General features: G+C 41.2%; 1 protein-coding gene across 3 annotated transcripts in view; it reads right to left on the bottom strand.

The window, feature by feature from the left end:
* Mapk1 (mitogen-activated protein kinase 1) overlaps window positions 1-26,819 on the bottom strand; it is a 64,621-nt gene that overhangs the window by 9,037 nt on the left and 28,765 nt on the right. For all 3 annotated transcript variants that reach the window (XM_032899832.1, XM_032899833.1, XM_032899830.1), the window contains exons 2-7: window positions 20,718-20,900; window positions 19,168-19,357; window positions 14,299-14,415; window positions 11,547-11,661; window positions 11,177-11,308; window positions 1,816-1,925 (exon numbers count right to left, since the gene is read on the bottom strand). In XM_032899832.1, the coding sequence (XP_032755723.1) occupies window positions 1,816-1,925; window positions 11,177-11,308; window positions 11,547-11,661; window positions 14,299-14,415; window positions 19,168-19,357; window positions 20,718-20,900 (847 nt within the window). The remainder of the gene's footprint in view (window positions 1-1,815; window positions 1,926-11,176; window positions 11,309-11,546; window positions 11,662-14,298; window positions 14,416-19,167; window positions 19,358-20,717; window positions 20,901-26,819) is intronic.

The following is a 26,819-nucleotide window of genomic DNA, read 5'->3' as shown; positions in this document are numbered from 1 at the left end:
CAACTTCATTCATGACAACCAAGCACACGATTGACTGAACGATACTCTAGCACCATTATTTTGACTTCTTAACAAACATGTTTTACAACTAATACTTCTGTGTGCATGCATGTGGGAGCACATACGCCAAAGTACAAAAGCAGGGAGGACAGAGGACAGTCGAAGAAGTCACTCTCTCATTCCACCACACTGGTCTTGGGAAACAAACAAGCTGTCAGGCTTTGCAAGTGCATTTACGCACTGAACCATCTTGCTGGCCCCATATTTTGGTTTTTTAAAATTCCTACAACTAAAATGTTACAGGCCTAAGGTGGACAATGATACTAGCTGTCAATCACTATATGCCTAGACCACCAGATCTCATGTAGTACTTAATCCTCACACACAGACTCAACACTGCACTATATTTGGTCATGTGAAAAGAATTCCCACATGCAAGAGGACTGTCCCTCGAGGACAGTCTAAGTGTACAGACTATGTAAGTACCCTATGCACAGCATATACTGCCGCAGTTTGCTGAGCATTAACAGCAGAACTTTATGAAATAAATACCCAGTACAAGGGGCTAAGAAGAACCTGAAATCTTTACGTTCCCATCAATTTCTATGTTATCAACTATATTGCAAGTATTTTGCAAGCGCCCTTAAGTGCTTGAAGGGTAGTCTTGGATGTGGAAGAGAACACCAGTTAAATAAAAGCTTCATTTTGATTTCTACAATCCTCCATTTTATTAGCTTTTAGCCAAGATGTTTTCCTTTTGCATCTAAATTTGAATACTCTCTACTTGCTTTTTCCTACTTAAGAACAGACTTTATTTTCTATTCATAGAGGTCCCCAACTAGAGAGACCTAATGTTTTAATTCACTTTGCATTTTCCTTTGCTATCCTTGATGGAATAAAGCTCACTATGGAGCCTGCAGAGGACCCAGAGAATACAGCGGGCTTACTCTGGAGAGAACACTCTAAGAGGTGTGTGTAAACCTGTCTGAGGAGCTACCACACCAACCTCAGGTGTAATACCTACCTCATCAACTCTTTCCACAAGAGCTTATGTCCTGTCCAGGGAACAGTACACTTGTTAAAAGCCACAAGGTCACAGTGTGAGCCACCGGCTGCCTAACTCCTCACTCTCACTTCCTCAGGGCCAGGGCACAGTTCATGCAGTTCTCTCGGCCATGGATCACTGCAATTTCCCAGCTGTGGTGGTGTAACAGCTGGGCTCCACTGGCTCATGCTTTAATACCTGGCTCCCAGTTGATGAACTGTTTGGGAAAGACTGGACACTGTGGCCTTGTTGGAGGAAGTGTGTCACGGGAAAGGCCTTTGAGGCTGCAGGAAGGAGACTTATGTTTTGAGCTCTCAGCTACTGCTCTCGGGCTGTGCTCGGCCTACCTGCTTCCATGCCCCTGCCATGAGCTCATGGACTCTAACCCTCTGAAATGAAATACTTCTGCTTTTGAGTTGTCCTGGTCATGGCATTTATCACAGCAACTGAAAAGTAGCTTTAAAGGCCCTGGCTCCCTCTTCCTATGCTTCACAGTGGTGCAGCTAATCCCCGTACATGCACTGCTCTACCTGCTGCAGTTAGCCTGGAGGAACTCTTCTGAGGCAAACACCAAGAGTCAAAGGTAGGGACTCCAAGCTGAGTTTGACAGTGCTCATCCTCAACTGGAGGAGGGGCGGGGGGAAGAAGAAGAGGAGGAGGAGGAGGGCATGCCATAACGATCCTTAGGAAAATCTTGACAAGGACATGACTAGGGCTTCTGTTGACCACTGAACATTCCTGACATAGCAGCCAGGAGCATAAGCTCTTACCTCATCACTTGGGTCATAATACTGCTCCAGGTACGGGTGGGCCAGAGCCTGTTCAACTTCAATCCTCTTGTGAGGGTTAAATGTCAACATTTTATCCAGTAAATCCAGAGCTACGAAGAGAAAAAAAAATTGTAGTGGTGAGAAGCAGGACTTGTAGCAAATGCTTTCCATTTTCTATTGAGCTAGCCCTCAAGACAGTGGGGCAACACTCTATGTCTCTCTTTAAAACTATATATGGATGGGGCTGCAGAGATGGTTCAGCGGTTAAGAGCACTCACTATTCTTCTCAAGGACCTAGGTTCAGTTCCCAGCACCCATGTGGCAGCTCACAAATAGCCTGTAGCTCTACTTCCAGGGTGTCTGGCACCTTCACACACACATACACACAAGCAAGACACCAATGCACATAAACACACTCCCTCCCTCCCTCCCTCCCTCCCTTTCTCTCTCTGTGTGTGTGTGTGTGTGAGTCTCAGTGTGTTGGCTGTATGTTGTGCACCAGGTGAGTCGTGTCCACAGAGGACTAGAGCTACAGATGGCTGTGAAGAGTAACCAGTGTTGTACCGACTTAGGCAGCCTCTCAGCCTTACTTGTACATCTTTTCAAACTGTGAACATGAGCACTGACAACATAGCAATCACCGATGCCAATGCTCAGAAAAGGGGAATGAATGGACAGCCAAGAGGAAGTGAAGACTGGGGCCCAAACCCAGATTTGCCTACATAACTTTGACATTTCCTATATTACTCAGCTTTGTATGCATCAAAAAATATAAAGCTGGGGGTATGGCTCAATAATGTGCTTGCTGTATAACCATAGATACTTGAGTTTGGATCTCCATTATTTACATAAAAAGGCTCAACAGTGGGATTACCATTCCAAGGAGGCAGAGACAAAAAAGATCCCAGAGGCTTGCTGGCCACTCATTATAGCTGAATTGGTAGCTGCAGGTCCAGGGAGACAGAAAGTGTTTTGGGGAAATGACCAACATAGATCTTTGGCCTCTACAAGCATATAAATAAATGATGGCACCCACACAGCAATGTATACATATATTCATAAACCATACCCACATACCCAAAGAAAGCAGATGACAACTTCCATACAAATGCACACAAATGTGCTTGCACATATCTGCACATGCATGTACACCGTTAGAACTAAAAGTGTTTCACTTAGGTTCATACCAAAGTCATTTTTCATCCTCAAAAATATATTTTGACCAATCCATAGCTCATTCTCACCCAAACTCTCTTTTCTCCTCTAATTAAAAACAAAAACAAAACAAACTACTGAATTCAATGTTATTGACAAGAATCTGAATGTGAGCTATCCACTGCAACATGACCAGCCTCCCAGGGGCTGCACCTCTGAAGAAAACTGGCTCTCCCTAGGAGCCTTGAGCTCCCTCAATGATCCACTCTGGCATCCTGACTAGACTGGTTTTGTTCAAGTGATCTTAGGGAGCAACCACATGAAAGAGTTGAGAGTATAGACCTATCCTGGACAGAAGACCTCTCTTCCAAGTCTGTTTCTTTTGCTCCCCTCTGATTCACCTCTCTACCTTTCATCCCTGAGCTCTGGTGGATGTCCCAGTTAGGGATGAGCTTATTCTCCACACGCTGTACTTCTTGGTATTAACCTCCATATACTGCAAAGAGAAGTTCCTTTGATAATAATCTCGGCTGGACTAACCTATGGATATAAGGACTGAGTATTCAGAAGGCAAATACTGTACCGATTTAGCGAAATCAGAGTAGTAGGTTCTTTCCTAGGATCTCTCTAGTCACTGATTCTTGGCTAGATTTACACTATACCAGGCATGAGTCTTCCTAATGATGAGGAATTAAGTGTAGCCAGATAGCCATTGGTTTACAAAATATTTGTGCTCCATACACCAATGGATTCACCCTGATGGCAAGTTGGTTTTGTAGTACACTGCTAGGCGACACAGTTTAATGCTTTTTCCCTCCTGCAGCCTACCAGTACCATGAAGGCTGGCCATCAGAAAGAAGCTTCTAGTTTAGTACTATCTGTGAGTGAAATGTACGGTGCCTTTCATAGGCTCTGCATTTGAATATTAGTTGGTGGCACTGGGGAGGATGAAGGTGTGACCTTGCTGGAGGAGGCAGGCTTTCAGGTGCTTAAAGACTTTCACAACTTCAAGTTCACTCTGTTTCCTGTTTATAGTCTGAGATGTGAGGCCTCATTTCCTGTTTCTGAGGTATTGCCTACTGCTAAAATTCCCTGCTACCATGGATTCTGTATCTCTCTGGAATGATAAGTCAAATAAACTCTTTCTTGTGTTAGTTGCCTTGGACATGGTGCTTTATCACAGCAACAGAAACAATGCTTAGGTGGCCTTTCCAGCTGTCCATGTTCTCTCTCTCCCACTTCTGCTTTACCTACCTCACTTACTTCTCCACCATCTGTTATTCCTCTTCCCCTTTCGCATTAAAGGATCGTTCTGTCTGTCTATGCACTCGCGCCCACACCTACACACGGCTTCTATGTTAAACTTTAATTTTTTAGATCCTGGTTGATCTAGGTTCTGCTATTGGACATGATATATTATAATAATAAAAAAACTAACCAATACAAGATCTTTTCTTCAAGTTAAACTCTAACAGACGCCTCAAGGTATGGAACAGACAAGACACCCTGTCTTGGGTATTCACTTTCAGATTCTCAAGCAGTACTGAAAAATCCAAGGCTTAAGTCTAAAAACTTATCCTAAATCTGGAGAAGAACTCATAACCAGTGAAGAACACAGCTTTTTAGACATTATGACACTAACAAGGCAAAAATTCCAAACATAGGCAATCTATTTAATAAAAAGCTTCTTCTTACAGAGATTCCTAGTTGCTTGCAGGAGCAACATCAACTTCACCCATCTGCAAATTGGTACATGCAGGCAGCACCCCACAGGATTGTATGCAAGGTCAAGAACTCAGGCATCCTCAATCAAAGCTAGTTACACTGAACACTCACTCACTGAGATATGCTGGGCAGTGGCAGTACATGCCTTTGATCCCAGCACTTGGAAGGCAGAGACAGACGGATCTCTGAGTTTACAGAGCAAGTTCCAGGACAGCCAGGGCTACATAAAGGAGCCCCGCCTTGAAAACCCAAAAACCAACCAAACGAAAACAACAAAAGAGATGATTCTGCTGTTTGTAGGAGGGTAAGACCTACCTTACTTCCCAATCCTCATCTCTAAGAACCCTACAATTCTTTCCTAAGGATTGCCTTGAGAAATCTTTAAATTAAAGTCATTTTGGTTGGATGTGATGGCACTTGGCTACAAACCCAGCATTTGAAGGTTGAGGCAGGGAGGAGTATTCTGAGTTTGAATTGGTCTGGTTTAATATAGACAAGCTTTCTCAAAAAACAAAAAACAAAACAAAACAAAAAAAACCAAAAACAAAAACAAAAAAAAAAACCAAACCAAACAAAACAAAAAAACCAAAAAACAAAACGAAACAAAACAAACAAACAAACAAAAAAACCTAACAGTGCATAATAAAATCCCTGCCTCAGACGAGTCATTTACCCAGTTAAGACATCAACTATGCAGCAAAAATGCCTGGGAAACTATAATCCAATTCTTCTAACAGCATTATTTGTAAGCCCATGGGATACTTCCAGTCAGTTCAAACTAGTTGGCTTTCAATAAGGCTCTTCAAGGCAAACAGACAATTTGCAGCTAAAGCAGTTCTAAGACACATCTCTTGGTTTCTTCCAGTTTACAGTCTAGTGGGTCCTTAAACAACCTAGTGAACATTTACAACTGAGTGCCCTCCTACTCTAAAATAACTAGGCCTCAGGTCCCGTTACCACGCAGTTTCTCCATTGTTCACAGGACAAAAGGCGAGAAATGGGAATCAGTTGGCAAGTGATAATACCATAAGCACAAAGCCTAACTCCTACACACCAGAGATCTGCAGCTACTACTCAGGTGAATTGTGGCCACCATGTATATGCTTTCTCCCAGTTTATTTCCCATGAATGACTGGATATCCCAAGGAAGCTAAGATTATAGCTGACTAGGATTATGAATACCTTCTCAGAATCCTACATCTTCTAGTACTTTAAAAGGTTATACACAGAACAATGGCCAGACAATTCCCGTTCTTTTGCCCTATCTACCCTTGTCCTAGCCAGATCCTGGGCATGGGAACGGCTGCCACAGTTCTTCAGGTCCATCTTACCTGTTCAGTTAAATTCTCATCTTAGATCAACGGGGCAGCTCCAACCTTTTTTGGATGGGGCCAGGGAAAACAAATCTGATTTAATAAACTGCCGTAGTAACAGTGGTCCTCAAACTTTCAGATCTCAGAACGTCTTCAGTAACCTTTAAACTTTATTGAAGATGTGCTGCTTGGAGAGCTGATACAGAAGAATCAAGTTCACAGGCAACAAGGCTGCCTCAAAACCACCACCAAAAGTCTATTTTAAAAGGCAGCTAATTCAGATCACAGATCCAGTAAGTGCCTAAGTACTTTTCTTCAAGAATACTTTAGGTGTCTCATTTTGTCACACAGAATGTCAACAACTTGCACTGAATTTGGGATAACTCTTGCTATTTCATCAACAGTATGCTTCCCTGCCCCTGGCAACATTTTCAAGTGTGAAGTTATGGTAGTGGAAGGAGCCCTAGGCTTGGTGCTGCCACATAAACTTGCCTGGTTTTGCTTTCTGCATAGCCCTGGCGATCCTCAGTTACAGAGATTAATCTGCCCCCACTTCAAGTTCGTCGCCAACACCCAGTCAGACTTGTTACAATCACCAGTACCTCAGCACCATGAGAGCTGTGCCACGACTCCTGCCCCTGATGTCCGAGCACTTCTGCCTCCACTTTCCATGTTAAACCTATCCCTCCCACCTGCTGCTTCAATCACACCCTTCCAGTGTGGTGAGTGCCGGTGTACACATCTATGTACCAGTCAGCACTGGTTTACAACCTTGGGTGTCAGCCCCTCTCTTAGACTGGTTTAAGAGACAGGACTTCTGTTCATCTCTGTATGCATCAGGTTAGCTGACCGATTTCTGGGGAGTTTTTCCTGTCTCCACCTCCAAAGTTGAATCACAGGAAAGTGGGAATTACAGCCTCCCTGTGCTCCTGTGACTGAGTTTACATGGTTGTACAAATCTGAATTACCAGAACGCAATTGTTTTTTAAAGGAAAAAAAAAAAGAGATCAATTGTACTATGTGTATGTGTGTGTACCAAGGGTGGGCTTCGCACTTGTTGGGGTCACTAAAGACACCACAGGGATGCTGAACCCAGGTGCTCTTGCACAGTGCTAAGTGTTTTTATGGGGCAAGCCATCTCTCCAGCCCTTTAATTACTCTTATAGACCATTCTCCTTATGTTTTTCTTGGTTAAATAACTAACTGCTATATTGAAGAAATATTTGTAGCTAACATTTTTTAAAAGTATATGAGTGTACATACACCTGCATGTCAGAAGAGGGCATCAGATCTCATTACAGATGGTTGTGAGCCACCATGTGGTTGCTGGGAACTGAACTCAGGACCTCTGGAAGAGCAAGAAGTACTCTAAACTGTTGAGCCATCTCTCCAGCCTAACAGGAAGTACCATTTAAAAAAAAATGTATTTGATCACTGACTCTTTTGGAATTCATTTTCATGTATGAGGAATAAGTTACACTAAATTTATTCCAAATGAAGATTCAACAACTACCATCAGCTGCAACCAACCATCTCTCCTCACCCTTACTGACGAATTCTAAGCCAAGACTGCTTTAGGAAAAAAAGAAAAACAAAAACAAAAAATAGCTGCAGGTATAACTGGCTCAAAAGATTCAGCACTAAAAACTTTCAAAAGGGCTGCAGAGATGGCTCAGCGGTTAAGAGCACTGGCTGCTCTTCCAGAGGTCCTGAGTTCAATTCCCAGCAACCACATGGTGGCTCAGCACCATCTGTAATGGGATCCGATGCCCTCTTCTGGTGTGTCTGAAGACAGCTACAGTGTACTCACATACATAAAATAAATAAATTTAAAAAAACAAAACTTTCAACAAATATGTAAAAAATACCAAATTTAACTCCCTCTACTCCCAGACAGCGTTTCTGTGTAGCCTCGCATAAAGCAGTGTAACCTAAAGCTCAGAAAGTCACTGCCTCTCATCTCTGAGTACTGCTACTATGACAAGCTCAATTTCATTCATACAGCTAAACAAATTAAATACTACACCCAGTCTCAATGTTGGCAGACCAAAAAGGAGAACCTAGAATTTTTGGAACAAAAGATTCAAGACAAAAACTGCCCAACTTTCCTCCAAAGACCCTTAAGCCATGTATGTTATGGTTGGTTTCCCACAGCCTTAACCAAATAACAGGTAAGAGTTTTGAGCCTGCTGTTTTAATAACCTGGGTTTCATTAAAAAGGGGAAGGAGGTGGGAAAAGAATAACCACGGACTGTTTGGGTTTGTTATTTTGTAAAGATCAGTAGCCTTCCCTTATTTAATAGTTCCTTTATCTATAATTATCATTATTTATACTTAGAATCCCCACTGTTTCTTTCAGCTAAACAATTGAAATCTTGAGTTCCTGGATGTTATTCACTTAGTTTAGGTCATTTTTATACAAATCAGGGCTGTAGTTCTCTGCAAGTAGGTTCTTATTGTTAATTTTATGTCCAGGGTTGTAGCGGCCAGGATGGTACAGAACCAACGCTCAAGTCTTTTTGTTAAATGAACAAATTCTGTGAGATATAACACAAATCTTTGCAGTTGTTCCTACTAACGAGGATTGTATTTCTATCTCTTGCACTAGCTGTCGAAATACTTTGATTTAGCCCACTGAGTGTGACAGATTGTGGTAGGAACCATTCTCTAACAACATCTTGCAGCTTTTGTTTGATGCCTTCTTCTGCAACGTTCTTGCCACCAGAAACCTAGTCTAGTCTATTGCAGAGGAGAAAGAAGTATAAGAAAGAGTACTAACAGTGAGATATGGTGAGGCTGCCTTCACCCACTCTACTAGAGGGGAGCCAGAAACCTCCCTGCCCAGTGGAACCAGCCAAATGGACTTATGAATAAATACTTGGTTGTTATTCCAAGTCCTACATTTTAAAGTGGCTTGTTTGGCAGTTAAAAACAGTAAATACAACTCATGTGTGCTTTAACATCCATTATGAGGCTTGATAAGGATGTTTATAAGTAATCCCCATAAAAGAACACTATGTACATTCTGATATGGAAAGATCTTCAAAATACATAAATGAGAATCTTAGTTATGGGATCTTAGAATACAGATTGTTTTATATATGAGAGGATTGAAGCCTAGAGATGTTAGGTAGTATCTGGGCTGCAGAAGCACACTGCTGTCTGCACACTCTTCTACCTTCCCCAGTGCTGCCACTTCCCTGGCTTTTTGTGTGTTGTTTGTTACTAGCCAATTTTCCTAGGCTTCCCTCAGACTTCTCACACAGCTCAAACTAGTTTTAAATTTGATTTGCCTACCTCAGCCTTCCAAGTTCTGGTATTATGGCCATGTATTTCATATCACTCTTGGTTTAATCCCCCCCCTCCCTTTTTTGAGATAGGATTTTTGTGTAGCCCTGGCTGTTCTGGAACTCACTCTGTAGAGTAGATTGGTTTCAAACTCACAGAAATCTGCCTGCCTCTGCCTCATGAGTGCTGCCTGGCTAATTTCCTGGGTTTTAATGACATTAATTCTTATATGACTTTTAGGGAAATAAGCAGAAAGTCTCAAGTAATCTGATACAAACCAGATGTATTTAGGGGAGGAGTGAGGGTCTGGGAATAGGTTGGCTTACATCTTAACCATCAAGTTTTCTGATGTCTGAACCCCTCTAAGAAAGCAACTCTGAAAAGCAGATAAAATGCTCAGTACATGAGTACATGAAATACACAAGCCAATCTAAAGGCAATGTGTTGCAGCCAACAAGAAGGCTTAAGAAGTCATGGCCCATCCAGCCAAGGCTGACTACCTAAGTTTGATCCTGATCTTATGTGACAGAAGGAGAGAATCAATTCTTGCATGCTCTCTGACCTCTTAAAAAAAAAAAAAAAAAAAATAGGTTCTTAAAAGGTAATGAATCGTGTGGGTCAAGTTCTAATTTTTAAAACTGAACAATTAAATAATCATGATTCTATACATATCTAACTTTGTTATAGCCACAAGATGTTAAAAGCTATTTTGGAAAACTAGACCTGGTGGCATAGGAATGTGATCCCAGAAGCTGCAAATTGAGGGAAGAGGATCACTTTGAGTTTAAAGCCAACCTGGGCTATACAGCAAGACTGTTATAAACAACCCCCTCCCCCAATTTTGAGATTCTTGTAATTAGGAACATTTCTTTTATACTTCTAAACATTATTTGTGATAACATATTGTACTGTATCAGAGATGAAGAGTTTCTGGAATCCTAACTCAGGTTCATATATAAATTGGATATGTAAGCTGAATGCTTCTGGGCTGAGAAGACAGTACAGTAGGTAGTGTTTGCCTGGACATCTTGAGGACTTGGTTTCAATCCCCAGAATGCACTAAAGGTCAGGAGGGTACGCAGAACCCTGGGGCTTGCTAGCCAGATAGATAAGCAGTCAAAAAAAGTTGGATGATGACACCTGAGGGTTTTCTCTTGTCTTATAAGATTAGTAGAGTGCAAACTCTCTTTCTCAACTGAATGTTAATGTTTAAAATATATAAAGGGGAGCAACATGTAGAAAATGCTAAGCTCTCAGCAGGTGACTACTATAAAATCAATGACAAGTCAGACAAATGCACTGACATGAAAAAACCAGACAACTGACAATAACATTTAAGAAAACAATGTCAGGAAGCAAATTTCAAGTTCTAAAACTATGTCTGCAATTTAAAAACTTTTTAAGTTAAAATACTACAAGTTTTTAAAAGTGAAAAAAAAAACTTAGGTAAAAATACGTATGTACATTTTTATCCATAAAGACAGGAGGATTAGCAGTTACGCCAATGAGCAGCCTTCTCCTTGGCCCATTCAGATCCCCAACATGCCCATTTCAGTCAACTCTGTGTGTGTGTGTGTGTGTGTGTGTGTGTGTGTGTGTGTGTGTGTGTGTGAGAGAGAGAGAGAGAGAGATATTTCTGACAATATCAGCACTATCTAATGAAGAGATTGATATGAAATAATCTACCAGTTTCTATGCAAGAGTGGCCTACGATCTTACCCACCAGCCATCTTTCAAGTCTAGCACATTTTAAATGAAGCATTACCCAGTAGTCACAAGTTAACTTGTGCAGTTTTTGGGCTGGAGCCTAATAACTTAGCCAACACAATAAGCAAACCTAAAGCTAAGCTTAAGAAAAGCTGTTGTGAAGCAAGTCTTACCTTTGGAGTCAGCGTTTGGGAACAACCTGTTCCACGGCACCTTATTTTTGTGCGGGAGAGAAAGCAAATAGTTTCTAGCTTTTAAATTTATTATACAATTCAGATCTTCCTGTGATGGAGATCCAAGAATACCTATCAGACAAAACATTAGCTGTTAATTGTCAAGATTAAGGACAAATTACTACACACATCACCTATGGGACAAAAGAGATTCTGTACTTAATGTACTGAATGTACTTAATGCACTTCAAGTTTCTACAAAAGGATGTTTAATATTTTTAAAGTACAGAAGATGTAAACAGAACAAACCAACCATGCCAATAGTGAGTCTGGTGTGACTAACATAAATGGAAACCGTGCTCAAGCTTACCCAGGATGTGATTCAGCTGGTCAAGGTAATGCTTTCCTGGGAAGATAGGCCTGTTGGATAGCATCTCTGCCAGGATGCAGCCCACAGACCAAATATCAATGGACTTGGTATAACCCTGCAACAAAAAGGGAGAAAAGACAGAGTAACAGAGTGTAGTGTCCTCAACAACATGAGGAGATCTCTCTATGTAACAGCCTTGAGGCAGATGAGAGTTGAGCATCTTCTTTGAGACAATCATTGGGAAACACAGGGACACAGAATGAAAAACAACAGATTGGCTTTCTACAGAGGTGACATCAGGCGGTGGTGATGCACACCTTTAATCCCAGTACTCAGGAGGCAGAGGCAGAGGCAGGAGAAGCCGTTCTGCTCTGATAATGAATTATATTGTGGAACTGTAGGCAGAAATAAACTTTTTCTCCCCAATTTGCTTTAGGTCATGATATTTTATCATAGCAACAGAAATCCAAAAAAGACAGATGCTGAATCATTATAAATACATTATGTTTATCTCTTGAAATTATTACATTAGAACTTCTGAAATATACCTCAGTCCATTTTTAAAAGTTAGAGATTTAGAATTATTACAAACTAGAACTAGAAAAAGTACTAATGCTCATTGTTTATATATCATTTAGCTAATTTTTATAAAGTTGGAAATTAACTTACATGGACAACACTATATTCCTGGAACAACTTTATCCATTTTGTAAAAAAAAAAAAAAAAGTTAGGTATAGTAATAAATGAAAAGGGAAATGTAAGCAACAAGAGAAAAAAGCCAACCAGTAAGTTTAGAGTGAGCTAATTTTGGAAAACCAAAGAACCAGTGACCACAGTAATGATAAGACAGGTAGGATTTTAAGTAATTGTTTCTAAATCTCTTGTAATCTACCAAAGTTAAATAAATGGATCAATGAAAACCGCAAAAATAACATATGTGAATAAACAGATAGGGAATGAGGCCTCGAGAAGGAGAAGAGCCTGTTCTAGGGCTGGGACAGCAATGTACACAGCAGTCTGCAGCAGCCAACTGTCCAAGGCTGCTTACTGGGGAGTGGTCCAAATCCTGGAGAGTGAGTGGATTATAACTCAAGAGAATAAATAATAGGGGAAACTAAATGACAAAAGGTAGTAATAGTTATCTTTCCACTATCTTTAAAAGAGCTTGATGAAAACAAAATTTCATAGTCAAACTAGTTCCTCTCAAACTAGGGACTAAGCTGCAGTGTTCTGGAAATGATCCAGAAACTGCACTCATCATAGCACATACAGTTTCCGCCTTTGGATATAATGAACTTTACCTCGTTTCTTTCTTTCTCTTTCTTTCTTTTTTTAAAGATTTATTTATTATATATGAGCACACTGGGTTCCTATTCAGACACACCAGAAGGGGGCATTGGATCCCATTACAGATGGTTGTGAGCCACCATGTGGTTGCTGGGAATTGAACTCAGGACCTCTGGAAGAGCAGTCAGTGCTCTTAACCGCTGAGCCATCTCTCCAGCCTCTTAACCTCATTTCTTGTTATCAACATTAAAGGCGCACACAAAAGTGGAACCCTGAGCCAGTGCTGCATTCCTCACAAACAGCATGAAGTAGCGTGGGTCACATGCTGTGTGTGCTAAGACACTGTGACTATGCAGACAGCTCAGCAGTTTGGCAGAGGACTCCTGCAGAGGGCCCAGCAGTTTATTTCCCAGCCATACTGAGCAGCACACAACAATGCCTGTAATTCCAGGGCATCCAACACTACTGGTACCTTTAGGTACCAAACATGTGCACAAACCCAAATAGACACACAGTTACAACAAAACAAAGAACAAAAACAACAACAACAAAAAAAACCCAAACAAACAAACAAACAAACAAACAAAAAAAAACTACCAGGAAAGAGCAAACACACACATCCAAACTGAACCTCAATGTTGTAAACAGTGCTCAATTTTGCCTACCATCTTACAATTCTAACGAAGAATGCATACTTCATTTTCCCCCCTGGCAGTTGTAAATCTATTCAATCATCTTCGATTGTTTTTTGTGACAAAGTATTAATAGCCTGGGCTGGTCTCAGGCTTGTGGTAATTCTACCTTTGTTTCCTGAGTACTGACATTATGCTTGCTTGCCCCCCATTTTTGTTTCTTCTTTTTTTTTTTTTTTTTGGTGGAGAGAAGGCCTCTTTATGTAGTCTAGGCTGTCCTAGAACTTGCTAAGTAGAATCACAGACTTCTGCCTGCTCCTGCCTGAATGCAAGGATTAAGGATATGCACCACCAACTGTTAGCACAACTCGGGCTTTATTAGCAGAGTCTGGATGGCCTGATACACCCTTCACAACAACTCGGAGAGGAGGAGCAAGGGTTTCAGTTTGAAACATAACTACCCTATAATTTCAACAGTCCATAGTGGCTCTGTTCTCTCTGCACCCAGTAATTTTGCTGGAGAGATAGTCTTCGTTATCAGACAACCTGACCTTTGTAGAACAGCTCTGGAACATTTGCACAGAAACACACCTTACTAGAAACCCCAATAACATAAAGAACAGGTATGGACGTTGCCATGGGGAGTATTTTAGTAGTATGCACGGGGAAGGGACATAGGTGTCTACAGTTATTGTGACTGAAGATGGTGAATCCTAACCCAAAAAGTCTGGTTCTCAAACAGCTCTGTCCAGATATACAGTCTCTGGCTCTGTCCAGATATACAGGCTGAGGGCTGGAGAGGAAGGTTATAGCCATTGTTTCTTTTTCTTACCTTGGAATTCAACATAATTTCTGGAGCTCTGTACCAACGCGTGGCTACATACTCTGTCAAGAACCCTGTATGATCATGGTCTGGATCTGCAACGCGGGCAAGGCCAAAGTCACAGATCTAAAGGGAAAAAAGTGAAATATTATTTAGAGAATCTAATGAGCTAATATAAAAAACACCATGAAAGCTAAAAAAGGAGTATCAGTAACAAGGATAACAAGCACATGATATCAGTACTATGTTAGACACTTCCTGGAAATTACAAAGTCATCATTCCTTAATCTTCAACAACCTGAGAGGAAGTGAGGACAGTCCACAGGCTGGAGTGAAGAGATAGGCTGAAGGGTCAGTTATGGGGCACAGTCTGACAACTACCCTTCTGTCTCATCTCCATTAACTATTGTAAACATGTCACTCTCACTTAAGTGACTTGAGCAGAATCATCTTAGAGGGGCTAGAGAGATGACTCAGCAGTGAAAAGCACAAACTGCTCCCACAGAAGATACCAATATCCACACTGAATGACTCATCACTGCCTATAAATTCTAAGAGAACTGACACTCTTTCTGTCTCCATGGGCACTCACATACAATGTACAGACATATAAATATAAACACACGAATAAAATTAAACCTCAAAACCAAAACTGTTGGGGTAAAAATCAGCCAACCTATCCAGAGCCTGTTTCTCTCCAAGCTACTGCAGCTCACAGGATCACTGCTGCTATGCTCCTTAATTTGCCCTGACCCACTTCCTCAGGCTACCACTTCTAACTAACTTCCACTTTTTAATTAATTAACTTATTTTATGTATGTGGGCACATTGTTGCTGCCTTCAGATACCAGAAGAGCATCGGATTCCCATTACAGATGGTTGTGAGTCACCATATGATTGCTGGGAATTAAACTCAGGACCTCTGGAAGAGCAGTCTAACAGAGTCTTAACCACTAAGCCATCTGTCTAGCCCCATCCACTTTTTTTAATTTCAAAAATACTTACTTCTGCACTTTTCACATAGCCAATCCTGATATGTGTGCATGCATGAAGAGTAAGGCACACATATGGTAGTCAGAGGACAATTTCCAGAAAGAAGTTGAATCTCTCCTATTTTGTGGGTCCCAGGTATTAAACTCGGTCATTTGTTTTGGGAGCAAACACCTATATCAGTGAGCTGTTCTGTCATCTACCACTGTTTGGTAGAGCACCCAGCTCCTCACGTTCTTTTCATTTATAGGAGCACTCTGTAAGCTCTTACCATCCAACTGTTTAGCAGCTGCCTCACAGACTCCAGCATGTATAAATGTAGGTATGCTCTACTTAGGTCCATATAAATACAAAATACTTAATTCTCTGGTCCCTAGGAAACCAACTCAAGAAAGAGAGAGGTTACCAGAGATGGGACACAGTTCAATAGAAGGCCATCTAGAAAACAGATTAATTTGGAGGCTTGATTCTATTAAGTCAGCTAAAAATAAGGAGCAGTATTTTAAGAATAGTAAAATCTTTAAAAGAAAAAAGGCAAAGGGGTTGGGGATTTGGCTCAGTGGACCGCTTGCCTAGAAATTTTTTCCCAGCTCCGAAAAAAAAAGAAAAAAAAAAAAAAAAAAAAAAAAAAAAAAAAAAAAGAAAAGGCAAATGTTTTGTGGACCATTTTTTGTGTGTAGCATTTTTAAGTTATTAGCTTTAAAATCAGTTACTTTTAATAGAAACAATTTGACCAAAAGCCTGTCACAGAATTCTGAGACCAAAAAAAAAAAAAAAAAAAGTTTAAGGAAAACAAAAACCCAACAGTCTGCACTCTGGCCATAAAGCAGGACAACAGAGAAGAAACAAGTCTAAAAGATACAGGACACAGTTATGTGGGCTTCGATCCCTAGTCAGATATCCCAAGGACCTCAGTGATTGAGAAAGAGAGATAAAGATACTTCCCTTCCCCCACTGTACAAGTGTTTTCCTACAATTATCCTATCCTTATTCTATAGAGCTTCATATTAGAGGTAGCACCTTTGTCCTCAAAGAGCCTCATTTGCTTCAATTACAGCACCCAAGAAGCTGCATATTTATTTTGCAAAAGGATGTGACTGTGTTATCAGTCCATCCTCTTCTTAACTCTCTTGCAGGCCACTTCTCATGGAAGAGAGAGCAGTGAGGAGGAAATCCTGTTTTCCTCCCCACTCAATCGCCTACTCCAGCTATTCCACTTAGTATAAAAAACTTTCACCATGAGCCTTTTTTTTTTTCTTCCCCTTTTCTTTTTTTCGGAGCTGGGGACCGAACCCAGAGCCTTGCGCTTGCTAGGCAAGTGCTCTACCCCAACCCCCTGGGCCTTGCCTTTAAAAGATAGCTTGGGTGACACTGAGGTTAAAACTGATGGTCACTGGTCCCCTGGGTCATGGATGGAGAACAGTCACAGCTTCTCCTAGTCTAGCACTGTGGATTGACTGGGGGCCTCACACATGTTATGAAAGCACTGTACCAGTGAGTTAGATTTCTAGCCCAGCTATTAGACTTAGCTATCACTTTTGAGGAAGAATACTATTAAGTTCTGATTCATCCCGAGGCTCTCAGTGTATATGCTGTCCTACTTGTTTCCATAAGAGCGTTTTCGACCGATGGCTAGAGTAGAACATGCCTTTCCCCTTTCCCTCAGGAGATAGAGGCAGATTTCTGAGTTTGGAGCCAGCCTGGTCTACACAGTGAGTTTCAGGACAACACAGCGCTACATAATGAGGCCCAGTCTTCAACTAGTCTTTTATACCAATGCATTTCTTAACAGAGTTAACAGTAAGATAAGAAGGATTTCCAGTATGAGGTACAGTAGCAGCAGTTAAGACTCAAATGACAAAAGCAATGAATGACCCCCCCTCCCCCGTCCCCGTGTCTGAGGGAAAGTACTCCTAGCCAGCACCATTTCTTACAGTAGATTATGGCCAATCTATTACAGTTCTGCATGATTTATTAAACTTCTTAACAGGTGTAACTCATGTGTTTCTCTTCTGCAGAACTAACTCTTCACTCTATGATTTGCCTTTAACCAAAGCTAGTTTACCTAGTTTTTCTTCCCCCTTTTTTTTTCTTTTCCTTTTTAGTTTTTAGACAGTTTTTCTGTGTAAGCCCTGGCTACCCTAGAACTCTCTCTGTAGACCAGGCTGGCTTCAAAGTCAGGGATCTGCCTGCCTCTGATTCTCCAGTGCTGAGAAATAAAGGCACGTGCCACCTCTTCTGACCACAAAAATTTCTCAACACTGATATACTACCAAAGACTAACCAAATTAACAATGCAACAAAACAAACAGAACAAAAAGACCTTCATAATAAAAAACAACAAAACCCAAACAAACCCATCATACTTACAGATAAAGCCCCAGTAAAACTCCATAAAAGAAGCCAGATCACTAGTGCAGACCAACCAGCCTAAGATGTCATATAAGGGTCAGCATTCCCATCTGACCACCCCTTGAACTATGGAAATATTCATAAAAAGGTGTGTTGCATTTTGTGTCCTTGTTTACAGGTTTAACTGCAATCACATAGACTTACTGATAACTCTGTGGACTCTGCTTAGCCAACAATGAGCACACATATTAGGACTAACCTCACCTCCCATTTTTCTGGTCCACCAGAAATATGCCAACAGAAGCTGTGAACAGTGACTAAAAACTCCTTGTATGTTTTTGTGGACCTGAGAAATAAAGGGTCATCATGTAGTACCACAATGTGATTACACTCATCTTTGGAATGAAATGCTCTCCATGTGAATGATATACTCCAGATATCTACCTTAAAAATATGAGTGAAACCAACTATGGTACAGGATGCCAATAATAAAAAATCTGAAGAGGATGAGGTAGGAGAACGGAGAGTTTGGGATCAGCCTCAACAATACCTTGCTGGGAGTTGTACACCATCAACCGTACATATCTATTATTCTAACTAACTCTTGGGAAGTGGATGCATGTGTTTAAGGCCAGCCTGAGCTACAGTGAGACCTTGTCTCAAATTAACAACAAAAGGCACAATTTAGATAGACCAACAGAAGGCTGTCTAGACCTTATTTAAAGACAATCTCTTTAGCTTATAAGCAATTGCCTAGCCCCTTGTTTCTGACTTATTTCTCTGGTCTTCCAGCCTATGACACTCTAATGTCCAAAGGGCCCTCTCTTATGAAACCCCGTTCATCCTTGGAACAATTAACAACATAAAAAGTTAACAAATTAGTACCGTCTCCCCTAACCCTATCAATTATAGACAACTTATTGTATAAATATACCACATTTTATCCATAATAGCTAGATATTTGACTTCCATTTTTCTGCGACAGTGAATTATACTATAATGAATACTTGTGTACAGTGTTTGTATGAGCACACATTTTCATTTTACTAAGGTACATATTAGGAAAAAGTCCTTGTCAGTGTTTGTGATCTTTCTTTTTTCTTGAGACAGGTTTCATTATGGAGTCCTTGCTGGCCTAGAACTCCCTATGCACATCAGATTGTTTTTACACTCCCAAAGACCTGCTTGCCCTTGGTTCCCCATGCAGGTGTATACTATACCATATCTGACACTGACTATAACCATTCCAGTGAGAAGCTGTCTGTCACTGTGAGTCTTGTTTTGTTTTCTTGATACAGAGAATGAAGAAACAAAAATAATACACATGATGCTATACACATAAAGTATATACACATAAGAGCTATTAATTTTGCTATAGTGGCTACTGTCTCTGAAGGAAGAAATGAGACTCATACTGTGTATCTGTATTTTTCTATAAAATGTTTATATTCCTGATAGTTTTGAATATAGATAACAATACCTCAAAGTTGTCTTTAAAAAGTACATATCATCCTGACAGTAAATGACTTAGCTGACCTTGAGATCACAAGTGGTGTTCAGCAGGAGGTTGGAAGGCTTGAGGTCACGGTGCAGAACATTAGCTGAATGTATATACTTTAATCCTCTCAGGATCTGATAAAGAAAATAGCAGATATGATCATTGCTGAGGTGCTGTGTCTTCAAGAGCTTGTAAAGATCTGTCTCCATGAGGTCCTGTACTATATATCTGTTTGACAGGTTAAGGTAAAACTCTACAAGTTGGTCACACTTAGCAAAGCACTGAAGCAAATTCAACTTCTCTTGATCCTCTCCCTATACAGCTTCAGATACAGCTGGGCCATCAAAACAAAAGAGATTGAAGAGAACATGACATACTCTCATGGAAGAAAACAAAAACCAGTTGTGCCCTAGATGGCTTGTTGTGGGCCTGAAACAGAGTATCGGCCCATTTGAAGTCTTAACTTCTCTGCTCTCCAAATCGTCTACTATCAACCAGTTTCCTCCAAAGCTTAAACAGACATCGACGCCCATCTCTTTGGCTCAGGAACAATGTGTAATGGCGCTGTTTTCTCTGCTCCTTGTCACCAACCAACCAGAAGCACAGAAACAGCACCGCCCTCCCACTGAGTCCAATCTCTGCCTTTCCTCCTCATTACTACTACTGTTAGTTCTGCACATACATTATAAGAACAAAGGAAGGCATGTAAAGAGGCTCTGCTCTTCTTTCCTGCATAGCCACCCACTGCCTAAGCACCTAAAACCTCAGCTAAGCCACATTACTTCTCATGAAAATTAAACTGTATTAACCCTTTGCTTTTAACATCACCATAATGATGTTTTATTGGGGGGAATTTTTCCATTTATTTTTATGCATAAATACTATTCTGTTTCTTATAAATTCAGGCTAAATGAGATCAGTCTCATACTTGAAGGACATAAGACTTAAGCAAACTTGTTATTTATAAAAGTGCTCTTCTATGACAAAAGGTAACAAGAGCAACAGGTGCAGCAGCAGGAAGCTTTCCTTACACTACTACACCACTTATGAACAGGCATGCTTAAAAAGACAAAAGGCTGCCTAGAAACATGGAGCTGATATTCCTAGCACTGCAGACTAGGAGTTGGAATCTTATAGACCAGCTCAGCACTGATATCTAATGCTGGCTACAATCATAGGTGTCAGAGTTGATCTGGTCTTAAAGACCTTGAAGCCCAGTTTATTCTACTTTTGTTTTGTTTGAGACAGGATTTCTTAGCATAGCCCTGGCCTTCCTGGAACTCTTTGTAAACCAGGCTGGCCCCTCGAGCTTAGAGGTCCCCTTGCTACCACCTCCCAAGTGCTAGGATTAAAGGTGTGCAGCACTGTGCTCGGGCAAGTTATTTTAAAGATAAGGAAACTGAGGCTGAGAGGAGCACACTAGGACTAAAATAGAGAAAAAAAATGCTTTCAACACTAGGTACGTGCAAACTCCACTTAGCATACTTTTACATATATGGGAAGAGTGGTGCACTTTTTCTTGACTTCGAGTTATTTACAAAGTGGCCAAGCAGCGGCGGCAGCGCTAATGTTAATTAGAAAAGGATACACATCTTTCATCTGCTCAATGGTTGGTGCCCGGATGATGTCATTGATGCCGATGATGTTCTCATGTCTGAAGCGCAGTAGGATTTTTATCTCTCTCAGGGTTCTCTGACAGTAGGTCTGGTGCTCAAAAGGACTGATTTTCTTGATAGCAACTCGAACTTTGTTGAGATTATCATAAGCAGAACTAAAAAAAAAAAAAACAAAAGCATGTGTATATGAAAGTTAAAAATAGCTCACCAAATTATTTGGCAGAAGGAACACAAACTTGTAAAGTATTAAAGTTTTAGCATTGGTCACATCGGTATTGATATTTGATTGATACTTGTGGAAGCATAAAGCAGCAGCAGCAGCAGCAGCAGCAGCAGCAGCAGCAGCAGCAGCAGCAGCAGCAGCAGCAGCAGATGCTGAGCCTGACATTTAAGAGCTGCATGGCCTGTTCATGAGATGAATGCTCATTTCTATAAACCTGACACAGGTTTACAGGAAACAAAACAACACCCCACCCCCAAACAAACAAGCAAGAAAACCACATTTTCCTATTGTCTTACATAGCAGATAACACTTTGATGAGAATATCACTTCTGCCTCCAAAACTATCCATAGTTGTTACTGAATTCTCTTGACACAACAGAAACATCAAATACCATCAAACACATCTTTATTCCCCCACCAAAAAAACCCAAAAACCACCACCAACAACAAAAAACCAGATTCAGAAAGCTTTACTGCCTACTGTTCTTCCAGAAGGTCCAAGTTCAGTTCAGAGCACCACTCTTAGATTGGACTTGAGGCCTGCTCTACAGGAGAGCTGTGTCTGGTACTATAAATCCTGTCAAAAGTCCACGGCCAGGGAAATTATATGTCTACTAACTCCCTTTTCTAGTTCTGCTAACTCAATATCTACTAATGCCTTGTTAAATGGACATGTTGTTAAATTGCCTTCTAAATATATCGATACCCTTAATTCTCAATGCTTCCGTCAAGCTTGGAAGAGAAGCTTCTTTCTGTAGTGGGTAGCAGGCAATGAAGAGACTTGAAGTGGTCAAAGCTCTGAAAGTGACCGAGAATGCTCAGCCCTCATTTGGACATCCCAGAGGCTCAGAAAATATATCATCGAGGACAGCAGAAAGCATGTAAGAGCTGGAAGATGGGGAAGAATGTTGTGAAAGGTTGCATATGCTCAAGCTAATCAATACTTCAGAATGAATGAGAGAAGGGCTTGGGATGATCTGGTAACAGTTGAGGAGCATCTGGCAAATGATGGCTGCTGAGAGAAGTGATTTTTCCTTTGTGGGAATGGCCAATGATGGGTCGTCTAGCTCATGGTAGATGGCCCCCATATTCATGCCTATGTATGTACAATAACTGGACTCAGGTTACAGGAAAAACATGGAGGAGAGATGTTGGAGGCCTCTGGGGAAGTGGAAGGTGAGGTACAGTTTGGATATGACCTAGGTACATATATGCACAAAACCGTCAAAAGTACATAAAAGTGTGTGTGTGTGTGTGTGTGTGTGTGTGTGTGTGTGTGTGTGTGTGTGTGTGTCTAGGGCCTTTTGGATACATGGTCTATTCCAGGACTGATATGGGTTGGAACAGATTTAGAAGCACACTGATCAACAAATATGGGATTAAAAGCCCACACATTCCAGATATTATTTAAGAATATGCTTTGTAAACACTTAGGGAAAAAAAGAGAATTAACATGAGTCAATTATGAACAAGTCATGGTACACCAACTTCATTTCCTGTTTTGATAGGGTTACCACATCAACAAGAGAGTATTGGTCAGAGCTTCTGGAGAACTTGAGCTACTTGAAATGTACTTCCCATTTGAGACTCCATCATGTTAAGTGTGATGAGGAGGTAAAAGTTCCTGCTTTTGAGAAGCTTTGAATTTAGTGAGGAAAGAACACACAAAGAGACACACACCCTACATATCCCAACCTAAACACAAAGGATTTGGGTAAATTAATTCCAAATAAGGACAACAGAGAAAGAATGAAAAGTTGGGTTCAGCGGTGCACATCTTTAATCCCAGCACCTAGGAGGCAGAGGCAGCCAGGACTCCATGGAGAAACCCAGCTCAAAAAAACCCCCAAAACAAAAGAGGCGAACTGAGTCTGCATAGAGTGCAAAGCCAGCTAACTATATGAGACCCTGTCTAAAAGCAAGCAAGCAAGCAAAAGTGGGGTGGAGGAGTAGGGTGCCAGGCAGGCGGACTGGCCCTATAGAGACCACACCCTATAGGAGTAGACCTTTTTCTCTTAAAATTTATTTTTTGTATATGAGTATACTGATAGTTGTGAGACATCATGTGGTTGCTAGGAATTGAACTCAGGACCTTTGCAAGAGCAGTCAGAGTTCTTAACCACTGAGTCATCTCTCCAGCCCCAGGAACAGATGTTTTACACAAAAGCAGGGGTACAAGCAATTACATATGGAGAGAGAAAGGGACCAGAATGATTATAGGACCACTGACCTCACCCAAAACTGTCCTCTCCTGGAAGGATCCATGCTCACCCACAGTCCCCGATTTCTGTCTCAGAAACTGCAATCCCATGTGTAGCAGGCCACTCTACAATGAGCTCAAGTGAGGAGAACAATGTGGCTAAGCATAGGAGTATGCTATGGGTATTCTCTCCTAAAATTGCTGGTACAGAACTCTAAGAAGGTTAAGAATTTTCTAGATAAGCCTGACCTTTGAGATCATTAAGAAAATATAATACTCATCATAGCAGGAAGAACATATATTCTGTTTAATATTTCTTTGTTTTTAAAGATTGATTTTATGTATATGAGTACACTGTAGCTGTCTTCAAACACACCAGAAGAGGGCACCAGATCCCATTACAGATGGTTGTGAGCCACCATGTGGTTTCTGGGATTTGAACTCAGGACCTCTGGAAGAGTGGTCAGTGCTCTTAACCGCTGAGCCATTTCTCCAGCCCCCCGTTTAATATTTAACTTGATTTTTATAGCATGCAGGACTCCATAGTTTCACCCCAGGTCTTACAAGTATCAGAGGCAGAAACGGGTGGGAGGTATATTCCTTTAGCATAGCCCTAAGAATGATTTACATATGTGTATGCCTCTGTGTGTGTGTGTGTGTGTGTGTGTGTGTGTGTGTGTGTGTGTGTGTGTGTGTGTGTGTGTAGATGTAGATGAACAAATGAATATGATGAGTGAGGATGGAACCCTGTGTACTGTAGGCAAGCATTCTACGTCAAGTTACATCCCTAGCCTACGTGACTTAGAGATCTAAGGATGCCTGTGGATCATGTGCTGGAAACCATAGTTCTCAGAAGTACAAGAGTAACAGAAGCTATAGCAGGTTTTACTGCAGAGGAGAAAAGCTGGGGAAAGAGATCTGGGGACATGATTCAGAATAAGTAATGATAAACCAGTTAACGGCAGTAAGAAACTAAAACAATAACAGACTAAAAACCCTCGCCAAATATTAAGCTATGTATTTACCCAAACTCAACAGACTAAGAGGGGAAGTATCAGAAGTCAGAAACTTTAAACTGAGGTAGAGAAGGCTAAGAACTGGAAAGCACTCTCTCAGTCTATATATATAGTGAAACGAGGTGCAGTGACCTTGGTCCTGCAAGAAAACAAAGGGAAGGCAGATATGAGTAGAAAGAAAAGTGCTTAAAAAAAAAATGACAATAGCACAGGGGAAGGTGACTCGAAAATGCAGGTAGACTACTGTGAGGTATTATGAAGAAAGTAGGTAAATTAAGGTTGGAATTAAGTAGGGTGGAAAAGAAAGCTCCTGATGGACAATCAGGGGATGGCAAGGGGAAATCAGTGTCAAATAAGATACACTTTCGAAGACACAAGGGTGTGGAGTTCCTCAGTGAGTAGGACACAATCTGGCTTATACTCACATCCACCCATACAAGATGCCCAAAACAATGAGACCAGATCAAGTCCTTTCCAATGGCTCAAAGATACTTCCTTTCCTACCTCGTTTTTCAAAACAGGGCTTCCCTACATAGCCTTGGCTGTCCTTGAACTTAACTTGTAGACCAGGGTTGACCTCACAGATCCGCCTGCCTCTGCCTCCGCAGTACAGGGATTAAAGGCGTAGACCCCCCACCCCCTAAAATCCCTGGCTTGCTCAATGTTACTTCAAATGTAATCCTGAAATTGTCCCAAAGTTTGAAGACAAAATTATTTTACATAGGAGAAACCAAGCAGTTGCTAGCCTCTCCCAAGTGGCTAGAAGGAAGCATGTACCTTCCAATATGAAGGAATAAGAAAGGGCTCGGCTTCTAACATTCTCGTGTAAGTTTTTTTTTTTTCTCAAGTCCAGGATCTCAAACAAAAATGAGGAAAACTGAAAATGGAATAAAAGCATGGTGCCCTTGGCATGAGACTTGAGCGTTTCCTCAGCAGATACCGATGTGATTCATCCCCATCAGCCCAGCCTCATCAACTGTAAAGTAAAGCACACACAGATGTGTTCACCCTCATCAGCCCAGCCTTGCTGCCTCTAACCTGTGTGCAGGCTGCAAGCTCTCAGCCACTGCTTGCTTAAAAATATTTACCTAGAAGAGACAATATACACAAGCTGGCACTTAAAACTGACCAGCTCGGGGTTGGGGATTTAGCTCAGTGGTAGAGCGCTTGCCTAGCAAGCGCAAGGCCCTGGGTTCAGTCCCCAGCTCCGAAAAAAAGAAAAGAAAACAAACAAACAAACAAACAAACAAAAAAACCTGACCAGCTCAATAGAAGGAAAAAAAAAATAGCCATTACAATGTAGGTTATGTACAAACCAAAACTTAAAATAAGGATATAGGTTTTTGAGGACCTAAAACTTAAAAAGTTTGCATATTTCTACTTTTTAGCTATAATAAAGAAATAGGGACTGATTTACTCTTCTGGTTTAAATAATTTAAAGTTGGGAATGGAATGCTTTAATCAAAGAATTTGGGAAGCAGAGGCAGGTGCACTTCTGTGGGTTTGAGGCCAGCTTTGTCTATTTAGTGAGTTTCAGAATAGCCAGAGAAATCCTATCCCCCCAATAAACAAACAAACAAACAAACAAACAAGCCCTAGTCTATCTATGTACCATGAATCAGAACAGACTAGATATAATTCAAGGCTGTCTTAGATCTGGGCATCTGGGGAACCTGTGGTTGCTCGAAGCTACAAGGAGTAAGACTCAACTCTTTCGTCAAGAGGGGTGTGAGTAGCTCTTTGTGGTCGGCCTGAAGAGACAGACTGAGAGATGTGGCCTGATTCTGGAGAGGAAGCAGAAGCTAGGAGCTGCAATCTAACAATATGTACACAAGGGAGCATTTCTGGGGGTAGTGGGCTGGGGCTGGTTGCAGCTGCAGAGGTGCCAGTGACCTACATCTCTAGTACCTTTACTTTGGTATAGGACTTCACTAAGTTGGCCCACATTGTGTTATCATCATGCATCAGCCAGCCTCTGATAACTACATTTATTGGGAACCAGGTGGTCCTGGCACTGATGAACAATTCTTAGTAATAGCTAGAATTTGCCAAGTGCTTCTCAAATGCCAGGCACTGCTTGCTCTGTGTTAGTTTGTGTAGAAGGTGGTATTTCAATGATGAATTAAGGATTTTAACACAGAGCCAAAGAGAAAGGTATTTTAGAAGGAGCTGTGGGCACTCAAGACGGTTGACAGGGGCTGTGTAGCACAAGTTACAACATGTTCTGGGGAAGAGCAAAGGGTGACATCAGACTGACAGTGAGAGTGGCTCAGTCAGAAATACAGGATAGATCTGTCTAAAGGAAGCTAAGGCAGAACTAGGAACACCAAAGACAAGACCACTCCCACCATCCTCAGTCTGAAATGATAGTACTTGTTAGACTTGCCACTTGTTCTTCATGATCAAGGCATTAATAAATAATTACACGCTGAAGTTATTTTCCTTTGAGCCAGGATCTCTGTACTGCTCATGCCTGCCTAAAACTCACTATGTAGCTTAGGCTGGCTTCGAACTTGTGGTCATCCTCCTGCTTCCACAATACTATGAACAACATTATGTCCAGATAAAATTAATTTCCCTTAATGGTAAATGGTATTCTGTTTAGTCTCAACATTACAAAAATAATATCCCAATG

The sequence above is a fragment of the Rattus rattus genome, chromosome 4 (assembly GCF_011064425.1).
Source record: "Rattus rattus isolate New Zealand chromosome 4, Rrattus_CSIRO_v1, whole genome shotgun sequence".
Taxonomy (NCBI): Eukaryota; Metazoa; Chordata; class Mammalia; order Rodentia; family Muridae; genus Rattus; species Rattus rattus.
Note: the sequence above shows the minus strand (reverse complement) of the source record. Positions and strands in the feature narration are given on the sequence as shown.